Raw genomic sequence first — 16,999 nt, 5'->3', positions numbered from 1 at the left:
CTGATGACTTTCTGACTTGCTCCATAGAATACTTTTAAATTAGAAAGTTACCATTTTTCAGATCACCTTTTGTCAAACTAAAGAATTGTTATATTTATTTAGGGTTCTAGGGCCATATAAAGTTTTTCAGGCGAGATTTTATGGCACAAATTAGTAATAGTCACTATTTTAAGGTAGAGCCCCAGGCCATTGTATGACTGGAAGAAAACGAGACAGTAATAGAAGCAGGAGAGAGGTATGTCCAGTCTTCAGTGACTTACGGGTGAGCCAGGCAGACAAAATCCCTATCATCATGGAATTTATAACCTGGTACAACTACCTTACATAATTATATTCCCCCAAAGTCTACACCATAGACTGTGCGTATAGTCTAGCACAATATGGTAAGCAACCAATAAATTATGGTTGTTTTGATCCAATTTATGGTCTGTAGAACCCCAAGTGTGTTCGTACACGACCATTTTAAAATTAAAGTAATCTTACTGGGTTCCACTGTGTGACAGTATGTAAGTAAATATATGAATACAGTTGACCCTTGAACAATATAGGTTTAAACTGCATGGGTCCACTTACACGTGGATTTTTTTCAATAAATATATTGGAAAGTTTTTTGGAAATCTGCAACAATTTGAAAAAACTCACAGATGAATCTAGAAATATTGAAAAAATATGTAAGGATGCCTAAAATATATGTAGATATTAGTCTGTGTTATTTATACCATAAAATATACACAGATCTATTATAAAATGTTACAATTTATCAAAACTTAGGCACATACTTGCAGACCATACATGATACTATTCCACTATTCCCAGTCCAAAGAATGTAAACAATACGCATAAAAATAACTGTAGTACATACTGCACTACTGTAATGGTTTCATAGCCACATCCTATTGCTCTTTTGGTGAGCTCAAGTGTTACAAGTATCCACTTAAAACACCACATGAGGCTGATCATCTCCACTTGAGCAGTTATCTGTCCAGTACATTGTGTATCACAGTTAAAAGTGATCTCTCGCAGTTCTTGTATATTTTTCATTGTGTTTAGTGCAATACCATAAACCTTGAATAACATCATGGGACCCATACGAAGTGCTACTAGTAATGATGGAAGTGCTCCTAAGAAGCAAAGAAAAGTCATGACATTACAAGAAAAAGTTGAATTGCTTGATATGTACTGTAGATTGCGGTCTGCAGCTACAGAAGGAAATTTGTGAAGGCATCACTGTGGCTACACCAGCAGATGCAAAAACCTGGCACTTCTTGTGAAATACTTTTTTATCTTGTATTGAAAATGCAACTTTTATGTGGTTGCAGGACTGCTACAAAAAAGGCATACCTTTAGATGCTAAGATGATTCGAGAAAAACCAAAGTCATTATATGACAACATAAAGCAAAAGGAAGGTGAATTATCTAAAGCTGGAGAATTTAATGCCAGCAAAGGATGGTTTGATAATTATAGAAAGAGATTTTGCTTAAAAAATGTCAATATAACAGGAGAAGCTACTTCTGCAGCCCAAGAGATAGCAGACAAATTCCCAGATGCCATTAAGAAAATATCCACTTGAACAGGTTCTTAATGCAGACAAAGAATCCCTATTTCAGGAAAAAAAAAATAATGACACAAAAGACATTTATTAGTAAGGAAAAAAAGTGAACAACAAGATTTACGGCAGGAAGGGATATCCTATCTCTGCTATTATGATCAGAACTGCCTTTATCTATAATGTTGCTAACCTCTGATCTTTGAAGGAAAAAGATAAATACCACCTGCCAGTATTTTGGTTGTGTAACAAGAAGGCCTGGACAAAGAGAACCCTTGTTATGGATTGGTTCCGTTGATGCTTTGTCCTCAAATTCAGGAAGTACCTTGCCAGTAAAGGACCACCTTTTAAAGATCTTTTGATATTGGACAATACCCCTGACCACTCAGAACCCCATGAGGTCAACACTGAAGGTCAAAGTGGTCTACTTGTCCCCAAACACAACATCTCTAATTCAGCTGCTAGATCAGGGGATCGTAAGGACCTTTAAGACTCACTGCACGTTGTACTCTGTGGAAAGGATTGTCCAAGCTGTGGAAGAGAACCCCAACTGAGAGAGCATCATGAAAGTCTGGAAGGATTACACCGTTGAAGATGCCATTGTTATTATAGAAAAAGCCATGAATGTCATCAAACCTGAAACAGTTTCCTGCTGGAGAAAACTGTGTCCAGATGTTGTGTGTGATGACACAGCATTTACAACAGAGCCAGTCAAGGAAATCATGAAGGAGATTGTAGATACAGCAAAAAAGATGGCAGGTAAATGATTTCAGGATATAGAGCTTAGAGAAATTCAGGAGCTAATAGACACCACACCAGAGGAATTAACAGAAGATGACTTGATGGATGTGAGTGCTTCCAAACCAGTGCCAGATGATGAGGAAGAAGACATAGAAGAAATAGTGCCATAAAACAAAGTGACATTAGACAATCTGGCAGAAGGGTTCCAATTATCCAAGACTGCTTTTGACTTCTTTTACAACAGGGGCACTGCTAAAACAGTGGAAGGATTGGTGTTTTATAGAAACATTTTTAGAGAAAAGAAGCAGCAGAAAAATCAGACAGAAATTACAATGTATTTCTGTAAAGTTACACCGAGTGTACCTGCTTCTCCTGCCTCCCCTTCCACCTCTGCCACCTCTTCCTCCTCCGCCACCCCTGAGACAGCAAGAGCAACCCGGCTTCCTCCTCCTCCGGTCTGTTTCACATGAAGAGGACAAGAATGAAGATCATCATGATGATCCACTTCCACTTAATGAATAGTAAATGTATTTTCTCTTCCTTATGGGATTTTCTTAATAACATTTTCTTTTCTCTAGCTCACTTTATTGTAAGAATACAGTATATAGTACATATACAAAATATGTATTAATTCACTGTTTATGTTATCAGTAAGGCTTCCAGTCAATAGCAGGCTATTAGTTAGACTTTTGAGGAGTTAAAAAGTATGTGTGCATTTTCAACTGCGGTGCTGGGAAAGAGGGGGTTAGTGCTCCAACCTCTGTGTTGTTCAAGGGTCAATTGTATATAAATGTGGTTTGAATGTTAAATTTATTAGGGGAAAAATTATTTGTGTAGGCACACACTATATATATATATATATATATATATTTGTGTGTATATACATATACACACACAAAGAATTTTTTTATTTCTCAGAATTCTAGACTCTCTGGGCTGATTATTATATATATTTAAGAGAAATTTCAGGTTTTCTCAACTGGTTTCTGTATGCATGAGGGAAGATTATGATGCTTTTAAGCTTTATTGTTGCTTTAACTGTCATTCCCATTGTTTTCTTGTGGATCTATCATTCTGCTACTCTGTCTTAATTTCCTTATTTGTTTAAAAATGATTCTGGAGTGGTAGTGGAGAGTAGGGCCCGCAGAATGTTACGTGATCCTTCGTCATGGGGATGTTGTCTTACAAGTGCAGTGCACGACATGGAGTTAGGGGTGGGATAGATTGACTATCACTGTCATTAGGCATGTTATTCACATAGATGCCATTGCCCTAGCGGTGAGTAGCTTATGACCTCTACCCGCATGCTGTGCTCAGGAGCTGACGATGCCTTGGCAGCTTTATTAAATTAGCTTATTTTATATGTAAAGTCATTCAGCCAGAAAATACCCAGAGCCAAAATGGCACACTGCCCCTTATCATCTGCTTATGCCACAGACATCTTTGTTACTTCTCTGTGGGAACATATGAGCTCAGTGACCCATCTCCTAACTGGAACACAGCCTTCTTTCTTGTCCTTAGTGCACTGTACGGTTTCCCAGGGTTAACTCCTCCACGAGGGAGGCTCAGTGAGTGGTAGGATGTCTCTGAACCACAGTATCTCAGTTTTCCTCTGGAAGATGCTGCTTATAAAGCTGCCTTCCTTCAATAAAGCTCACCAAAGTCTGTACTGGGCCGCCACGGGTGGGAGGGAGCCAGAGAAGAGGCACACAGGACAAAGTGCTACTTTGAGGTGGCTTTGTATAGAGTGCTGTCAGCAGAGGGATACACACAAAGTACTTTGGAGTTCTGAGGAGGAAGTGATTTCTTTCATCTGGTAAAATCAGGAAGACTTAGTGGAAGAAGAGAGTTGATCCTTAACAGACAGGTAGGACTTAAATGTATGGGAAAAAATTTTCTTCAACTAAAGAGTTACAGTAAAATTTATCAAACTTGGATAGTATTTTCCCTCACTTGCTAACCTGTCTTTTCTCTTTTCATCTGACCCTACTAATGGACTAAAAGGGCAGATTTGGTGTTAAGATTAGGATAGAAGAGGGGAGTCTAATTTCCTTTCATGACTCTGCCACTGTACTTTTTTTGGCTCCATATCCAGCACTAGTGGTCAAAAGTTGCCTCAAAAAAAAAAAAAAAACCCATTCTCCACATTTGACTTGTGAAGAGCTGGTTTCTGCGTGCTGTTTCCCATTTCCCTTTAATCTGTGGCAGTGATGCATCACATTCTAGTATGTCCTTATAACTTACATTGTGCTCTCTCTGCTTCAGGTTACCTGGTTTCATGTGCCAGGCGGCAGCTGTTGAAGTGTCCTGTTGTCATTTATCCTCATATATCTAATTCAGAAGAACTCTTGTTCTAGTAAAATTAGAGTGCTGCTGATGGACTGGCTACATTCTCATTATTAGCCATCCTGTCCTGCCACTTAATGTCAATATTAGAAAACATCCTAAATGAGAGAATGGAAGTGTTGCAGGAAAGGCATCATTATTCTGTAGTACAAAAACTACTACTCTGCATTCTGACAACATCATTTTTAGTCACATTATATTGATCTATCCCTGAACAGATATGTATCATTCCTTCCCTTTCTTTCCAGACTGAGCTAATAGATCTGTCTACGGTGGATGTGATCCTCATCTCTAACTATCACTGCATGATGGCGCTGCCCTACATCACCGAGCACACTGGATTCACAGGCACAGTATATGCCACAGAACCCACTGTTCAGATAGGCAGGTGAGAGTATTTATTCTTGTCCTGTTAAGATGTGGCTGTAGAGCGCCTCCTTTGGTGATGACTATTTAGTAGAGTATGATGCCAGGAGTGAATGTTATTTCCTTCCGAACAGCTAAATCCAAAGAATAGGCAGGAGTAGGTGACTCTCTAAATAAAGGAATGTTCATTGGAAATGCCTAGAGATTGCTGCGGCGAGTAGTCTTTTTGGTCTTTTTGTATATATAAACTGGGAAGAGTTCGTGGAGACAGCTCCTCTGTGCAGATAATACTAAGTAGGGGAGGTAGTGTTCAGGAAGTTGCCACAAAGATGCAAGGCAAAGAACTTCAGAGGAAAGGAACATAGCATCTTTAAGAAGAGGAAATTTTATTGCTTTGCTTTCAAAAGTTCTCCCCTTTTATGGTTTGCTGCAGATTATAAATGGAGACAGCTTATAGAAAACAGGGGATAGATAAGTAATTAGACGGTTCAGTTGTCCCTGCTGTTGACAGAGTGAAACTCAGCAGTCTAAGGAGTAAAACTGCACAGTCTGCCTTTGACTCTAAGAAGCCTCTGCCACCCCTTTCTCTGCCCCTACCAAGCCTTTGTGATATAGACGGTTGCTGCAAGTAACTATAGCATCATTTAGTGAGAAAAAAATTATGTGAAGTTAGCTGAGCATGGTGGCACGCACCTGTAGTCCCAGCTAGTCAGAAGGCTGAGGTGGGAGGATTGCTTGAGCCTAGGAGTTGGAAGCTGCAGTGAGCTATGATCATGCCACTGCTCTCTAGCCTGGATGACAAAGCAAGACCCTGTCTCTTAAAAAAAATATATATATATATATATGTGAAGAAAATGACCCATGAAAAAAATTATTGTATTGAAATAAATTAACAAGTACAGTATAAGTTAAAGTGTCAGAACCCAAAATATAAGATCTAGGAGTTGATACAGACTCCTAGGTTGGATTTTGTTGTCTTACAGATGTCCAACAACATGGAATTACTAGAAATGAAACAGTATTTTCTTGTTTTTATGTCAAACCGTATTACCTGTATTGTGTGCTGAAAACCATAAGGGATCTGAGGAAAGGTCATTATAGGAAAGTAAAACACTCAAAGTGATGGATTGTTTTCAATGAAACGATGAGCTAAAACATTAGACTCGAGCCTGAAAAAGTTAAAGGATGAGGATTGACACACCAGACGGTCCTCGTGAAAGCTGTAGCCAGAACAATAATGAGCCTGGATCCCAGATCTTGGGATTTTGGAACTAGTACTGCTCCTTCAATATGGAAGGAGGAGATTATTAGTGCTGAATAAATAAATGGAAATGAAGTGAAGTTGTTCAGCTTTCCAATGCTAATAAATTTATGGCTTACCATTATCTGTATATTGACTTGGAGGGGACTTCAGTCAATATGGATCATCTATACTAGATTATGCAAAGAGATTCAAAATGTTGCAAATCTATTTCTAGCTTTGTGGTCATCCTCTAGCCATCAGGAATTCCAACACGGATCCCCATATTGGATTGTCCTGTGGATCCCCAGAGCATGTGTACCCTTCATGCAGTCAAGTGTGTCATTTCTTAACATTCCGTCGACTGCCATTCTGTGGTATTCCATCTCATGATCTCAGAGGGTTCTGTCCTTTTGCAGGTCCTTTTGTTAAATTTTTAGGATTAGTCCTTGGAGTATTCTTCCACATGGAATTTTGCTAATTGCTAAAACACATGCAAGAAAACTTACTTTATCAGTTTAAAATGTCCATTTAATATTGTTATTTTAAAAAGACAAATTACACCCCCACCCTGCTGGCACCAAAATTAGGTACTTCATAGTCACTTAACAACTTCTCCTTTTGTATTTTTAGTACCATAAAGAAAGGCCAGAGATCTTAGAGTAAGAGTTAAAATAGGTTTATATTAATATATTTCACTCTTGAGAGACAAGAAACCTGCCAGGCTTGTTTTAAATGTGAATTAAATCATTTAAGTTCAGAATTTTTAGCATGGAAATTCAATGAGAAGGCTAGGTTTTTGTTTAACTTTCTATAAAATGGTGTCCAAGTTTATATGTAGCAGAGAGAAAGATGATGAGGTGGAGGAGGAGGAGGCAGGCAAGTCATTTCTCCTGGCTACAGTGTTAAGAGTGTGGTATGTTTCTAATGGGTGTTCATCACTTTTTTGCTGAAACTCAGGCTTCTTATGGAAGAGCTGGTGAATTTCATTGAAAGAGTGCCAAAGGCTCAGTCTGCCTCCTTGTGGAAGAATAAGGACGTACAGAGGTGAGGAGCAGCCGTCTCTCTTCCCAGAGACTATAGAGCTGTATGCTTTGCAAAACAGTCTCATTTGATTTCTCATTGTATGCTTAAACGTTGATTTGGTTATACTAAAGATTGTTTTTTCCCAAATATATGAAAGGTTTACATTTGATTCAACCAACAATTTTTGAGAGGAAACTATGTGCCAGGTACTGTGCTGGGTATGGGAATCTTTAAGAATAATTAGCTCTATCTTTGAGGTGCTCAAAGTTTAATGGAAAATCAGACAATTCAATAGGTCAATTACAGTCTTGAATGGTATGTCTTATAAGAGATGTTTGACCACAGAGCTGTAGACACTCGGAAGAATGAAGACCTCTCTCTGCTCAGGGAAGCTGAGAAGGACAGTCCTTAGGAGATGATAATTAAGGTGGGTCTTGGAGGAAGGAAAGAACTTCTCCAGATAGAAAAGGTCGGGGAGAGGGTTCCAGGCACAGTGCCATGGGACGCAGTATATTCATGGAACAGTGAGAAGTTCAGTGTGGATTAGGATGGGAAGAGCAGAGGGGTAAAAGATGCAAGTAAAGGGCTAAGTTGGAGCAAGATAATAAAAACAATGTGTGAATCTTGAATTTTTTATTGTTGAGTGTGAATAAGGAGGAGAATGACTTGACTTTGTTTTTGGAAAAGTAACTCTGGAAGCAGCACGGAGGATGGATGGGAGTGCAGGGATGGGGACAGGGAGACCAGCAGTGTGACTGTTTCAGAAACGCAGGGGCGATGACAAAAGCCTAAACTAAGGTACTAGTAGTGAGCATGAAGACAGAGTCTAGCTTCAGAGAAATTTCTGAGATAGAATTGAAAAGAATTGGTGAGAGTTATAAAAGTGGCTGCAGAGTAAATTAGGAAGGTAAGAGGAGAGCTGAGTGGAAGCCAACGCACAAAGGAGGTTTCCAGAAATACAGGCTTGTCAGTGGTCTCAGGTGCTGCCGAAATAACCTCAAGTTAAATGGAGATGAGGCCCTTCCTTGGCTGTGGAAATTGGGACGTAATTAAAACCCTAGAAAGGTGAGTTGCCATGGAGTGCTGGCACCTGAAACCAGATTGTAAGAGGAGAGGTTAAGTAGAAAGAAGATAGAGGAAGCAAGGAGGCAGCTTGATCCCACGTGCTCTTACTTCAGTTGACAATGGAGGAGCCCAGTCGATCTCAACTGGCTGGACTCTCTGACCCTAGCAACCGCTGCCCTCACCTCCAGGCACCACGGGAGACCCACCTTCTGATCTCGGTATCGAGTCTGAAGTAAAACTAGCCTTTGGACTTCTTAGGCAGTTCGTGTTCTGTATACTCCTGTCTGAGTCCCTTTATCCAGCTAACTCACCACTGATTTCTCTTTCTATAGATCAGTGATTTGTTAGTCACCTGCTTGTCTCAACTTTAGAACATCTTAGATTTTGCAGATCTTCTTTCTGTAAGAATGTGTACGCGTATGTAGCCAGAAGAATGTACTTTGTTTTTCTGTAGTGACTGTTTCAGAGTTTGAGCATGTCTCCTCTGTGTGTTCCTTTATACACATGTTATTTGTTTTATTTAACTTAGGGCACACTTGCTATGTGCCAGACACTATTCTAAATACGTTGTTTAATTTGTTTAATCCTTTAATGATTCTGAGGCAGGTAGTGGTATTATTACCACTTTGCAGGAGAGAAAATCAGCACAGAGAGGTTAAGTAACTTGCCCAAGGTCACCCAAATAGTGAGTGGCAAGATCTGGATTTAAGCCCAGACAGTTGGCCAGTCTGGCTGCAGAGTCCACGCTCCTAACCCTCTGCTGGGCCACCTCTCATGCGCACACACCTGTTTGCATGGGTGTGAGCCCCTTCTCATGTGAGGGGACGAGGAAGGAGACTTACCTATGCACATTTCCCCCTGTGTTTTGTAAGTCTTCCCTATGTTTCTGTTTCTTAAATGAGGATATGGTGTCTGTGTGACTTTATATTAGGAAGCATTTTCTGAGCATCCACGTGTGTAAGTCTTCTGTGTATATATGGACAGCTTTCTTGACCGGACCAATCTCCCAGTGCAGTGCATGGTTTCTTCCCCTCCTCATGTTGCATTCTCATTCCCAGCTCCCTCTTCTCTTGCCCATTGCGATACCGTCTTCCTTTTTTTCTGTCCCCCGTGTGCCCACTGGACTCCTTAGGACCCCACTTCCCTACATCTCTGTCCTTAGAAACCTTAGGACTTTGTTTTCTTTCCTCATGGAACATGTATGCTTTGGCTTCCCTAGCTTCATTTGGATATTTGTGCTAAAGGATTTACATCACCTTTTCTTTTCTTTTTATTTCCACACCCTTCCCATGTGGAGCTGGCTGTTGTCTTTTTCTTTTTATTTATTTATTTTTAATTTCAAAATATTAAGGGGGTACAAGCGTTCTTGTAACATGGATAGAATTGAACAATGCTGATGTCAGGGCTTTCAGTGCCCTCTCGGGTACAGCGTACACTACTCTGGTGAGGGCATGCATCACGTTTAGACTTCTCTCTGTCACAAGCCAGTTGATATCTGGTGTCCCAAAGTACTGTTGCATAGTACATTGAGAATCACTGTTTTTTGCTGTCTAGTTCATTGAAATTTTTCCCAAGTGATATAGGCTGTGGCTGTGTCTTCTCTGTGTGTGGTTTTTTTTTTTTTGCTTTTTTTTTTCCCCTTAATTCTCGTACTTCGCGGGTCCAGGTGCTCTAAGTAGGGCACTCAGGTTGCATGCCTACAGGGCTGGGGAAGGAAGGAGTGACTGTAGACCGGCGTCCCTACTCCTCTAAGGGGGCAGCTGACACGCAGCTTCAGCATGTTGTGGCCACGTGGGAATGTGAGCCCGTGGCTGCCAAATCTTCCTTTGCTGTTTCTTTTAAGAGAAGTTCAAAATCTGGATGTTGTAAACATGATTTTTTAAAAATCTTTTTAAAATATTGACTCATACATTAAAATAAAATCCTATATAATGCAAGCAAAACACCTCTGTAAGCTGGATTTGAGACTCGAGCTCCAAATTTTTGACTTACACCTTACACAGAGGTAACAGAGGTTACAGTGAGCTCAAAGCAGAACTTGGTCAAGTGCCTAGAATTAATACGTCTTAGTAGCTTAAGTTACTGATAAGACTGTCAACTAAAGAAAGCAGTAAATTAAAAATTTTCAAACTCATAGGCCAAAAGAATCTGACAAATTCCCTTAAATCATTCGGAGTTAGTTTGAATTAGCATTTGATTTATTATTGGGACGTACACTAAAAAAAACTATTACTCTTGCTTTTTGGCAGCTGTATAACTTCCTGCCTCAGTTGACACTGCTCCTTGAGATTTATCTCAAAGAACTTAGCCATCCTTCTTCCTAATTTTGACATTGCAGTTTACTCTTGAAAAAGAGACAAATTTTGAAAGGAAGAAAAGGAGGAATCCCTCAATGTAATTTTGAGTCTCTGACTTTCCTACACTCACTTCAAAGTTTAGGTTTTTAACAGGAAGAAAATTTAAAAGTATGGGCTTAGTGGTAAAATAGACTGGTATTTGAATTTCGGGTCTGTTTCTTAGTAGCTGTGGCAATTTATTTCTTCTAGGCTCTGTTTCCTTGTTCATAAAATAGGAATGATATTAGCAACTTCATAAAGTGGTGAGTACTAAGTGAGTGATATGAGTAAAGTTCTTAAAACAATGCCAGACACACAGTAGGTGCTCAGTAAACACCAGCATCCTTATCCCCTTTAGTGATGTACTTGGTTCCCATAATCCCCTTTCATTAACCAGAATACTTCTGTCTTCCACAGCCTAATTTATCATCAGACACTGCCTGTCCTGTTGAAAGCAAGATAGTCAAGTAGACCGAAGGAAAACTCTTTTCTGATCCCACTGTTGCCTCTAGGTAGTTGGCACTGTCACGCAGACTCTTTGAGACTCAATATCCTTTTCTGTAAAATAAGAGAATTGAATTACATTATCTCTAAGTCCACTTATGTTATAGTTTTAAAAGATGTCCAAGGGAGAGGCTCCTTGAGGCAGGTCCTCAAAGAGTGGCAGTACTTTGATGGAGTAATCACAGCTTGTTCAGCTTTGTGATTCCTGACACTTCATCGGTTCATTTCATTGAGTTGATTAGCCTCTGAAGGACTGATTCATGCTGACCAAACTCCCGGGATGTTGAGTGACAAAAATCCCAGTTAATTACTTTATACTATGAAATGTGACTGGCTGCAGAACTAGAATGGTTCATCTATGTAGGAAACTCTCTTCTGGGGAGGAAGTCCACTTAAGACATCAAATTATGGATGAGAGTTTTTTCCATGAACATAGAATTAGAGCAGAGATAGTTTAGCCACCTTCAAGAGTTGTTGCTGTCATGCTTTGGTATCCTAAGCAGTTGCCTTTGTTCTTTCTGGAGGTAATTTGGTCTAAAACAAATATCCAGGTTTATAGTGTAGCTTCAGATTAATACTGAGAAGTGCTTGATTTTGAGGCTCTGGTTTTGGTAACCCTACATAGATCATCACTCTGTTCACACATCCCCACTCCACCCCACCCCCATGTATGTCAAGCACTCTTTGCTGTAATGAGAGGGGAGAATGGTTTCAGACTCCTAGGTTCTTTGTGTTCTGCTCTTACATTAATTTTGTTCATTCATTCATTCAACAAACACTTAGAGTCCAACCAGTGTTTTACTTATCAGTATTCAAGTGGTCCTTTTGGACTTAAATGTCTTACTCTTTAACAAAAATACACAATCTTTGCTGCTTGTCGTGCTGGTAGGATGGAGGAAGAGGCAGCAGAGCTTGGGCATCATGTCAAAACGCTGGGAAAGAAGTTTCAGGCACTCAAGTATGATAAGAACAAAACAAAACAATAAAATCTTTTCGAAAGTACTTATGAAACATTTAGACTCTAAGAACTTGACTTTGATAAATTAGAAAGCCAGAAAAAACAGAACTAGTTCCCTCTGGGTTTCCTTATCCTACTTATCCTAAATCAGCCAATAATCCTAATGGCTTTAAGTGGCTCTGTAAATGCCTCTCTGTAATGACCTCAAGAAAGCATAAGGAGAGTTTTAGGGAAAGCTAAGTTAGACAAGATGTTAGGAGATAGAAGGAAGTATTGACAAATAACTAAATATCGAGAAAGAGTAAAAGAGGGTATTATAACAAAGGGATTTTATGGGTATAAATATGGAATTAAGAGGACTGTACACTTATTTGTTGAGTGAGTACTAAGTGCCTGACATTAGGATAAGTTTGTAGGAAAATGTCCCAAAAAGTTGAAGACGTAGTCCCTGTACTCAGGGAGCTCGCCAAGCAAGGGTTAGGTACTAAGTGGCAAGACGCAGGCTGGGTGTGGCAGGTTGAGTAGAGTTTGAATGAGAGAAAAGAGACCATGCCAAGGGGGGCAGGGCAAAGTGGAAGTCCTAGTGTTTTGTAACCTAAGCACCAAAGTGACAGCCCATCAACTTTTGTCATACTCTCTTCATTAGAAGCAAGCATTTGGCCCAGCCCCCATTCAGGGAGAGAGGCTTACACGAGGCAGTGAATACCAGAGGCGGGGGTCACTGAGAGCCATGTCAGCAGTGCCTGCCACAAAACCCTACATTGAGAAGGTCAGACAAGAGTTAGTTGGGACTTCTTGTCTTTCCTCTCCAGGCTCACTGTTGAGGTCCTCCCTGATTTTTTTCACCACCTCTCGTGCTGTTGTAGAGCTTACCTCTGCCCAAACTTGATGCAGTTCAGACAGGACTCATCAATAACTGACTTGCTGGCCAGGTGCGGTGGCTCACACCTGTAATCCCAGCACTCTGGGAGATTGAGGTGAGAGGATCACTTCAGGTCAGGAGTTCAAGACCAGCGTGGGCAACATCGTGAGACCATCTCTACAAAATAAATTTTAAAAAATTTAGCCAGGTATGGTGGTATATGCCTATAGTTACAGCTACTTGAGAGACTGAGGCAGGAGGATCGCTTGAGCCCAGGAATTCGAGGTTACAGTGAGCTATGATCACGCCACTGTATTCCAGCCTGAGCAACAGAGTGAGACCTGGTCTTTAAAAAAAGAAAAAAAGTTTTTGACTTGCTAGTTCTTTCCTTTTCTGAGATAACAACTGAGCATTTTTTTGAGTGTCATTTATACTGGACACCTTACGAGACTGACCAAGAAAAAAGAAGACTCAAATTACTAGAATCAGAAATTAAAAAGAGGACAATACTACCAAGCTTACAGAAAATGATTATAAAGGAATCCTGTGACCATGATATGCCAGTAAATTGAACAACTCAGGTTAAATGGACAAATTACTAGAAAGGAGTGCCCTTAGAACATGGAGAAATAGTTGCCTAGTAATGAACTGTGATGCATTTACAGGCTGCTGCCGTCCCCTCTCAAGGATGCAGTGGAAGTGTCAACCTGGAGAAGGTGCTATACAATGCAAGAGGTGAACTCTGCCCTTAGCAAAATCCAGCTGGTGGGATATTCTCAGAAAATTGTGAGTGTTAATATCATTTTTAAGTGATTGATGAATACTTTCAATTCATATTCTTTGGAAGGATCCTATAGTTCTGTTTTTTAAGCCAATCGGTTGCTGAGAATCTTCTACTAGTATAAGGTGAAAAGACGGAACATCTGATTTTCCTCCATCCCTCCCAGGTTTTTACTGGTGCTCTTTCCTAACCTTCACGTTCCCATCACCAGCTAGCGTTCGATTGGCCAGCAGGTAATGAGTCAGGAGAAAGGCATCTCATCCTCTTCACATCAGAACAGTGGGCCTACTTTACAGATTTTGGACAAATGAAATAGGAAACAGAGAAGCAGTTTGGCGAGTATGGCTTCTGAGCTCTGACCTAAATGACAAGGGTCCCCATTTCTTCTGTCAGAGCCCCATTACAGCACAACCAAGAACCTAACATCTAACCTAAAATGAAAAAGGAAAACCGAAGTATTTGACTCCTTGGTCTATTTGGTGATAGATCATCTCTGCCTTTTAATTGGTGGGTCCTGAGTGCCTGGGGACATGGAGAGGGCTGAAACTGTCAGGTGACAAGTAAAGGCCAGAGTTTACAACATGTGTGCTCCATTGTCTTTGTTTCTTTTAAACTTTCTGTGGTTTACTTTAAAATAATTTGTTTTTAAACTGAGAAGGATATTTCTGTTGTTTTTTCCCTGCAAACTTATCTGGTGTGACTGTGTCACTGAAAGCTCATCACACATGTTTACTGTGGTGGTTTTTTAGGAGCTTTTTGGTGCAGTCCAGGTGACTCCTCTAAGCTCTGGCTATGCCCTTGGAAGCTCCAACTGGATCATCCAGTCTCATTATGAGAAAGTATCTTACGTCTCTGGATCCTCCTTGCTTACCACACATCCCCAGGTAATTATAAATTCTCCTTTAACAACTCAGCTTTTTGGTTATTAACTCAAACTCAGAATGTGTCCAGAGTACCATCAGCCATTTTTAAATCTTCCTAAGTTTGTTTCCTACAGATATTCTTTAGAAAAGTTAGACTATTCAAATTTCAACATTTAGGATTGCAGTTTTCTCTGGAAGAATCCTGCTGCCTTTAGGGTCACCTCTAGGATTCTGAGATTCCCCAGTCCTTCCAAAGACCACAGACTTACATGGGACACAAATGGTTATTCATTTACTCAGAAGATATTATAGCTATTTAATACTTACCAACGGCCAAGTGTCAAACACTCACCTAGGTATTGGGGATTCAGTGTTGGCCAAGGGGCAAAGCCCCTGGTCATGGATCTCATGTTTCATTGATGTATGGGGTGAGGAGTACAGAAGATAAATGAATAAACAAATGAGCAAAGTCACTTCAGATTGTGATACAAGTACTGGAAATAACAAAACAGGGTTATTTCTAGAGTGATGGAGACTAGTTTAGATTGGATGGCCAGGGAAAGCCTCTGGGGAGATCTCATTTGAACTGAGACCCGAAGAAATGAGCGTGGTGAAGCTGTGAGTGTTTGTATTACCAAGAGATGACAGATGGAGGACCCCTAAAACAAGAACAAGCTGAACATGTTTGAAGAGCAGACAAGGCCATTGTGATCACAGCAACCTAAGTATAGGCAGCAGTGATGTCCAAGAGAGTAGCGACACCATGTCACATAGGACTTTGTAGGCCATGAGGAGGAATCCTATTTTAATGTATAGAGGGGAAACCATTGGAAGGTTTTAAGTTAGTCATTCATTACAGTCATATTTGGCAAGAAGCCAAGTATGTAAACATTGTTATAATTGTAATGTTTATTCCTTTTTAGGTATTTGTAAAGAATTAATTGTTCATTTCATAAATCCTGGTTATTTCCATGTCTCTGAGGAGGAGTGGGGGACATTAATTAGCTCATGAATGGGTACATAGATAACTAGTAGAAATCCATATCCCATTTATTTATTAACATAACTCAAAGATTTTATTGTCTTCATAATAAAACAAAAGATGAAGCTTATAACTGGATCATTTGGCCCTTTCTCCTCATATCTTTTCCCATTTCAAAATGTTTGTGTCTCTTAGCAGCCAGCATTCTCTTAGATCTCCAGTTGGGCTTAATGCATTCAAACCTTAGCACTATCTTCTTTGTAGTTTTCGCCTTTTTGCAGAAAACCAGCTTGGTCTGCCCACCCCAGCCACTCTCCTTCCTGTCATAAAGCCACCTTCCCCTGGACATCCAGAGAATTCTCTTCTTGTACTGTCAGTTTGTGGGGTTGGTGCTTGCCACACTTCTTACAGGTCCAGTCAGTTTGAGGAACATTCACCATGTTTGTGGGCACACTATTGTCACAGAAAGAAAGAAGCTATTTATTTTTCATAACAAATAAAAATTGTATGTATTTATGGAATGCATGATGTTTCAATATACGTATGCACTGTGTAATGATGAAATCAAGCTAATTTACATATCCCATTTTAATATGGGGAAAAAGGATGCTAATCTAGAACAATGAGATGCTTCTGAGCTGCCATTCTGCATTGTTTTTTCATACCTTCTTTTATAACCAAATTTCATCTCAAGATATAGAGGGGGCAAGACACTATTTTTTCCTGTAGCAGGAATTTTGGGCCCTTCCTGCTTATTGAAATCAAAAGCCCATCAATGTCATGATAATCTACATCACTGAATCAAAATTTTTATTGGCAGCTTCTGTCATTCCTGATATATTCTTTTATAAAAGACAGAAAGATGACTTGGCTGCCAACTCTTCCAGTTTGTCCTGCTTAGATCAAAGCCTTTACAGTACTACCGATGTAATTTCCAGTAAATTATTCCTATAAGGTCCATAAATTTAAAGAGAAAATGAGGTCTTGAAAGTAATGAGCAACATACCTAAGTAATTAATTCTGATTTCTAGCTGGCAACCTGTGTTGTATTAAAAAGAAAAAAAATTAGATTTTCCTTTACCTATATAATTGGATTCTGTATTGAATTAGCAGGGATAAGAAAAGTTTTGGTTTGAAAAAAACTTAATAGTCTACTACAGAGGTTAGCGCAAACGGCCTGGGGACCTGTCTATATGAGTAATCATCTGTTGGAATACAGCCACACTCAAGTGTGTGGATTGTTTATGGCTCTATGTGCACGATAACAACGGAGTTCTTTAAACTTTACAGAAAAGTTTGCTGACCCCTGGTCTACTTGAGTGGAATCCTCACTAACCAGGAGGAATATCAGAGGCTGCTATAATAATCTAATAAGCACGGGA

The 16,999-nt window shown here is 39.8% G+C and overlaps 1 protein-coding gene and 1 pseudogene across 1 annotated transcript in view; one reads left to right on the top strand and one right to left on the bottom strand.

The window, feature by feature from the left end:
• The window catches only part of INTS9 (integrator complex subunit 9), a 74,606-nt gene that overhangs the window by 30,257 nt on the left and 27,350 nt on the right, over nucleotides 1–16,999 (top strand). The window contains 4 exon segments of the mRNA XM_045535576.1: nucleotides 4,883–5,022; nucleotides 7,201–7,287; nucleotides 13,657–13,777; nucleotides 14,522–14,656. Of these exon segments, the coding sequence (XP_045391532.1) occupies nucleotides 4,883–5,022; nucleotides 7,201–7,287; nucleotides 13,657–13,777; nucleotides 14,522–14,656 (483 nt within the window).
• On the bottom strand, nucleotides 15,745–16,057 carry LOC123626710 (annotated as a pseudogene).

The sequence above is a fragment of the Lemur catta genome, chromosome 22 (assembly GCF_020740605.2).
Source record: "Lemur catta isolate mLemCat1 chromosome 22, mLemCat1.pri, whole genome shotgun sequence".
Taxonomy (NCBI): domain Eukaryota; kingdom Metazoa; phylum Chordata; class Mammalia; order Primates; family Lemuridae; genus Lemur; species Lemur catta.
This window is presented reverse-complemented; position numbering and strand designations above follow the sequence as displayed.